This window comes from Cebidichthys violaceus, unplaced genomic scaffold, assembly GCF_023349555.1.
Source record: "Cebidichthys violaceus isolate CVI_PGR_0920_01 unplaced genomic scaffold, fCebVio1.0.p SCAF_2, whole genome shotgun sequence".
NCBI lineage: Eukaryota > Metazoa > Chordata > Actinopteri > Perciformes > Stichaeidae > Cebidichthys > Cebidichthys violaceus.
Genome location: NW_027176372.1, coordinates 6,114,508 through 6,121,309, shown reverse-complemented (window position 1 = coordinate 6,121,309; position 6,802 = coordinate 6,114,508). Strand labels below are relative to the sequence as shown.

At 40.1% G+C, this 6,802-nt stretch overlaps 1 protein-coding gene across 1 annotated transcript; it reads right to left on the bottom strand.

Annotated features, from left to right (window-relative positions):
* On the bottom strand, positions 1–6,548 carry cfap96 (cilia and flagella associated protein 96). Its single transcript, XM_068715497.1, has 8 exons — positions 6,495–6,548; positions 6,142–6,250; positions 5,638–5,845; positions 5,322–5,459; positions 4,878–4,953; positions 2,152–2,337; positions 1,699–1,862; positions 1–55 (listed from the first exon to the last, which is right to left on the bottom strand). Exons 2-8 carry the CDS (start codon positions 6,239–6,241, stop codon positions 1–3), a joined length of 927 nt encoding a protein of 308 aa, XP_068571598.1. The 5' UTR covers positions 6,242–6,250; positions 6,495–6,548.
* Between the last annotated feature and the right edge of the window lie 254 nt (positions 6,549–6,802).

Here is a 6,802-nt window from a genome sequence, read left to right as displayed (position 1 = left end):
TCAGAAGGATGTCACAGCTGGAATGGTTGAGGTGTAGTTTGCAGAGTGCACACTCCTGAAAAAGAAGAGAAAAAAGGTTAGAAAAAGATGTCTATATTTTGTGATAATCAAATTAGTTTTACAGACTTTTTGCACACGTTTGACTATTTATCTACAGCCCTCCTGACAAGATACAGCTGAAACAAAATGTGATGTCAAATTTAGAGTTCAACTAATATCTTCAAAAATGTCAAAGTCAATGTATCAAAGATGAATATCCCAAATGTCACTTTATTGAATTTTATTTGTATTCGTTAATTTATTTCAAGAACAAAAAACTAACATTGGCGTCAGACCATAGGAAAATAATATTTTGACCATAGGAACAGGATATTGGATAATGCCCTGCCAACAACTCCTCTGACAAAGAGACACACGACAAAACACATTTTTTTAGTTACTGTTTGTAACTGCCATTGACAATGAAAAAGGAAGGAAAAAAACTTGGTTTGGACTACAAAAAATGACAAGTTAGGGAACCCCTCGACATTGTGGTTGCCATAAGATCTTGTTATAGTTAGGGAATGGCCGCAGTTGTGGTATAAAGACCGCGAGGTCTTTATACCACAACTGCGGCCATTCCCTAACTATACCCCCCCAAAGACCTCAACAGCTAAAGGCCGGTGGCACTGACATTGCACCTGATGAAGACCCTGAAGAGGCTGGTCCTTGTCCTTCTCTGCCCCTTGGTGAGCCCATCAATGGACTCACTTCAGTTTGCCTACCAACCTGGCATCGGGGTGGATGATGCTGTCATCTACCTTCTACATAGATGCCTCTCTCACCTGGAAAAGGTTGGAAGCACTGTGAAAATTATGTTTTTTGATTTCTCCAGTGCTTTCAACACCATTCAGCCCATGCTTCCTAGGGACAAGCTGGAGCAGACCGGGGTGGACCACCACCTCACAGCATGGATCCTGGACTACCTCACCAACTGTCCACAAAATGCAGATTGTGAGTCCAATCTGGTGTCCTGCAGCATTGGGGCCCCACAAGGAATCGTTCTAGCTCCCTTCTTCTTCTTCACACTTTACACCTCGGACCTGGACAGACAACACAAATGCACTATACAAAAAGGGACAGAGCAGACTCTATCTGCTGAGGAGACTCAGGTCTTTGGAGTGCAGGGAGCACATCTGAGGACCTTTTTTCAAGTCGTGGTGGCATCAACCATCTTTTATGGAGTGGTCTGCTGGGGCAGCAGCATCGCGACTGCCGACAGGAAGAGACTAAACAGACTGGTTTAGAAAGCCAGCTGTGTAACCCCCTAGATCCAGTGGGAGTGGTGGGAGAAAGGAGAATGATGGCTAAGCTGTCATCCCTGATGGAGAACATCTTCCAAACCATGCAGGACACTCTATCAGCACTGTGCAGCTCCTTCAGTGACTGGCTGCTTCACCCGCATTGTTTGAACTAATAAAGGATTCTCTTATCTTATCTTAAAGAAACCAGCGATGCGGCTCCAGATGGAAGCTTCATCTGTGTCCAACCTAATTTGACAGTTCCACTACTATACCCAGAAATGCCACCTAACAGGATGCTTCCTTAAAATTGGGACTTTTGCTATAAAAATGAGAAGTAATGATCTCTGGAGGGTGATTTGTGTCACCTGAAAGCCCTTCATGTGAGAACCGTAATAAAGACAGCTAGGGATCAAACCTGTTAACATTGACAGTGATGATACTCTTGACTGGTATGCTCTTAGGACCAGGAGCAGGATGGAAGATTGGCTCTCGATGGGTTGGTTTGGAGCGGCGAATGATGTACGGATCAGGAGAATGTATGGGATAACAGTCAAACGTCCCCGCTTTGAATCCTCCAATCTAATAAAAATCAGAATCAGAACCGTTTATTGTACGTTACACATACAAGGAATCTGACTAGGTGAATGGTGCATCACAATAAACAATAAACAAAGTGCAATAATCAAGACATAATTTAAAAATAGAAAAATTTACAGATAACAGTACATTAAAACAAATATATTATAAAAGACACAAGATATAGTCACAAATACACCCAGATAAATTGTAAAATGTACAGTAAAATATAAATTACAGGTAAATGTCACTGACTGGTGAGAAATTGAGTGGAGCAGATAGAGGGGATAACCTTTTTGCTGGGGGATGGAGGCTTGAAAGGGACAGCAGAGACCTTCTGTGCAGCTGGGAGGGGCTTGTGTGATGGTGGGAGGGGCTTATCACTGCGGTATGGATTGCCTTGGAAATAATCTCTGGGGTGAAGGTTTAGTTTGAAGGGGCCATCTCTTAACTTGGAGCGATGGATTGCTGCCTCCTTCTGTATCACACACACATACACACACATTTAAAATTCTAAACTTAAAGGGAAACTTTAAACAGGATTTTCATCTGTCTTTGTACCGTTGAAATGTGGGTGCAAATGATCTAAGTCTGGCTTCCATTTGTGAGGCTGCGCATCATTCATTTTTCGTCATTCGGGGGACTTTTGATAGCGGGCACGCGAAACATTGTTCATTTCCACACAAAAACGTTGAAAATCGTCAAAGCTCCCCTTTCATGTTAATTAAGATTTGTCAAAATGTAGAATTTTTTAATAGTACATGTTTTTTTATAGTTTATAGGCCTGGACAAAACGTGATTTAAAACAATAAAATATTGCATTCAAATCAATTCATGCCAATGGAATTAATCCGCCAAAATTCAACTTTGATGTGTGAATTTGCGCACTTAACCAATAGCAAGCCATCTTGAAAAAGCTAAGCTTTTAGGGGACAGGAAGCTGGCTAGTGCAAAATGAAGGAAGCTTTCATAGGTTATTACTTGTGTGTTGCCATTCAGTTTTTATTGAGCCTCGTTGGTCAGAGTATAAACTGCTTCACAAAAGACGTATCCAGACAGTTATGACAGGAGTCAATGGTACAAATACATCTTTTGAATATGCATGTGACTGAGTTAGGGCTTGTTCGCCATATTGTTTGTGCAGCGCCGCCATTTGCAATAGTATTTGCACTGGAAAAATGTTAAATAAATATAGCTCGAGAAGACTTTGAATAAAGAAGCCACAAGTTTGCCTGCCTCATAATTTTTCCTTTTTTTCTCAGGCACACACATCTATTCTCAAGCTTTTTCAAACTGATACCTGTAACATAGACTGAGCTGACTTACTATTAGCAAGCTTGTTAGCGCAGAAAGCTTTTTTCCCCATCTTTAATCACTTGTTATTGAACATAATGCTATACAATTGTCAACAAAATTAACCTGACGCACAAGATGGTTTGTTACAAAGAACCATCTGATAAGCCTTCATTGGAAACTGTTTGAAAAAAGGACAGGCACTTTCAAAAAATACTTGGCAGGTGATTGAATGAACCATTTGTCTACAAAACTTGCCAATGCCCAGCCTTTTTCATTGAAAAAGCTTTACTCTTCTTTAAATTATGAAATACTCTCCAGTTCTGATATGACTGATGCTATTGCAGCATTCACACTAACCTCCCACCATTGTTAGGAATTTTTTTTCTGTTTTGGACAAAGTCACTTCTCTGTCACTGTGTTCACACACCATTATGCTTGTAGCTCCTCACAGAGCACTGATTGGTCCAGTAACTGGTGGTCCGGAAACAAACATACTTATAGCCTGACTAGATAGATTTTTGTGTGATCTTGTGATCTCAAAATTCATGAGAATCCAGTTGCCGTGCAAGGTAAGAGCCAAATGCCAGTCAGAGGGGAGTAAACGGAACTTTAGAGAGAAAATGGAGCGCTGTTGTTACTGAGAAGCTCTGCTGGCAAGTTAATGGCTCGCCAAGTACAGCCCTGCGAGTAGTCACCTATTTTGTGTTGGCCATCATTTTAGTAACATCATTTTTGTCAGTAATATACATTGTACTCACAGCAAGTTAATTGCAAAGATCCGGGACACAGCACAATCTTTAAAAAGGTTATAAACAACTTAGGACTCTGCAAAATGAGCCAACAGATCACTACAAAGTATTGGATTTTGTGTTGAGATTTTTGTAAAACAAATAACATCTCATCCTTTCGTTGACTGTGCCACTCATCTGTGTCCATGGTAAAGTTTGGTAATCAACCTGCCACATTATTATTTTACCTCTGTTTATCTAGCTTACCTCTTGGCTTCTTAACAAAAGCCATCCTCACCAGAAAAACAGCTGTACAGTATAGGTTGTCTGTGCAAGCAGCTTATTATGACCTGTCTCTCCGTTTGTTGTTAGGCTACAACCTCTAGTGCACTTAGTAATCATGACAGAAGCAAAGGAGGATGTCAGCTGAGCCAGTATGAAAAGCAACAAAGTCCACATAGGGTCATGGTTGGGGTAAATGGGTCAAACAATCACAGGACTTTCACCCAGGAGATACTGTAGGTATTGTATGATATCAAAAGTCAATATATTGAGTTATATTAAATTACCTAGGTGACAACGTTAGTACGTACATAACTATGTTGAGTACGCAGCCACATCACATATTGATTAACAAGCATACTTATTTTAACACAAACTATGATTTTTTTCCAACACCTAACTGCACTTTCTTAACGTTCGCTTCTATTGGTTTCTTAACATTTACCACATGGATAAAACTGTGACCATTTCACAGAATTAAATAGAACAGTCATATATGTCATTTTGGGAATCATTGACACAAACCTATTCTGATGTTTAGGTATGAGGATGTGTTGTTACAACCAGATGTGATCATAAACCATCTGACTTCTTTTTAAAGAATCTCATCATTTTTAGTACTTTGATGAGAACAAAATAACTCAAATAAATGATGACCAAAAGTAATATAAGGATGTAGTACTGCAATTCAGAACTGTCATGTATGTATTACCTCCAGTACTTCTTTGGCTCTGCTATAGGGGTCGGAGGCGTACAGCTCAATTTTGGACAGTGTCACATTGGGATAGCTGCAGGAGATAACAAGGTCTTTACTTCAGCTGCAAAACATATTGTGTTATCACCATGTGTTAGCCATAGCATCCTTGCTACATACTATATTTTAATGATAAATACTTGAGTGTCAAGTCCTACTCCAGTGGTCTCAGTGCAATGAAAGGATTTCTCCTGTTGCACAACACATTATCACTGGAACTGTAACCCTGTGATAATTTCACATTACATATCAAACAGATTTATCTTCCCAGAAAAGCTTTGAGATTCAATTCATGAGTTCACTGATTATTAGAAGCTGTCTTAAAACAGAGGTCAGATATACTGATCACATGCAAACTCTCTATGGTTATGAGCTGCTTTAGAAAGAGTTCTTGCCGTAAACCTGTAACCACTGCCTTTCTTGGGAGGTGAGGTGACAATGTTGCATCCAGGAGAGCGATGGGCTTTCCGGGCGACTGACAGTGGACTCATGGCTTCAAAAGGTCCTGACAGAGACCCATAGTAACTACCTGAACCGCAGCTGGAGACAAAGAGAAATTATATCACAGATTGAGAGTACTCAAACTGTAATTTGATATTACAATGTACAGTATATTTGTGTATGATTACTGTACATGGGTGTTTTCTGTTGTGTGTCTGTGCATGTGTGTGTGTGTGTGTGTGTGTGTGTGTGTGTGTGTGTGTGTGTGTGTTCTTACGGCCTCTTGATTGCGTTACAGGGCAGGAAGGCCTTGCCTATGTTCTTTTTGGCCTGCTGGATGCGGTTCTGTCGGGCCAGTCTCAGCGGGTCACTCAGTGCTTCACGTTCAAATATCCGTTTGAAGGACTTGTCGAAGAAGCCGCTCTGCAGAGCACATCGTTGTTTAGTGATACCTGCCTGCCGATAGGCTGACTCATTGAACAGACCTGGATTTGGAAAGAAAATAGACCACACATTTACATGTACCCTGCAATATTTTTGATAATGATCTAACTTTGTCAGAATGTAGGTAATACATGTATACATAGTCTGTTCAATGTTAAAGGTCACTTCACCCATATCACCAAAATCATCTGTATTGCACTTACTTACCACTAGTGGTACCTAGCCATGGATATACGTTTTTTGTGAACTGTATCTTTGTGTTATTATTCTTTTATTATGGATTAGTTAAATCTATTGGGAAATAATGAGAGGATCAATAAATAGATGCTATGCTCACGGTTGGTGGGTGGAGTGTACTTGTCCCGTATAGTGATGTAGCTCATCTCTTGAAAGACACCCAGACGCTCCATGTCACTCTTCACATCACCTGATGGCATCTTTACACACTAGAGCACACACACACACACACACACACACACACACACACACACACACACACACACACACACACACACACACACACAAGAGAACAGAGTAACATCTTATAATATAATGCAGTCTTAATAGAAAATAAACTAATGAACTAGCTGGTCAGTGTATAATATTAAAGTGTAGAGAACTGTAAACTTCAAAATAAAGAGGACATTTGATGGAAGACACATAAACATGGAGACATAGGTCTAAACATACCTGTAGTTGACGTGTAGCATCTATCGATCTGCAGCTACTGTATAGGATTATAACTTCAGTGTCTGTGTATACAGGTTGGTTACCGTGGAGAAGGGGCAAGTAATTAAACTGTGTCAAGTTTGAGAGATCCTTCCTGGAAGTAAGGCAATGTTGCCTCCAAAATAAAAGCATGTTTGAAGAATTATAATAAAACTAAAAATACATTGATGATGGAATGACACTATTGGACTTTGTGACATTTTACATTACAGTCTTTTAAAATCACAGCACGATGCCCCGGCCTGTTGTAATTGTAGCGATAACATATT

Coding starts and splice junctions, on each gene's coding strand:
- cfap96 (XM_068715497.1), bottom strand. CDS start 6,241: ATGCCATCAGGTGATGTGAAGAGTGACATGGAGCGTCTGGGTGTCTTT. Junction 5,460..5,637: donor TGTAACGCAATCAAGAGGCC/GTAAGAACACAC, acceptor CTTTGTCTCCAG/CTGCGGTTCAGGTAGTTACT. Junction 4,954..5,321: donor AAGAAAGGCAGTGGTTACAG/GTTTACGGCAAG, acceptor TATCTCCTGCAG/CTATCCCAATGTGACACTGT.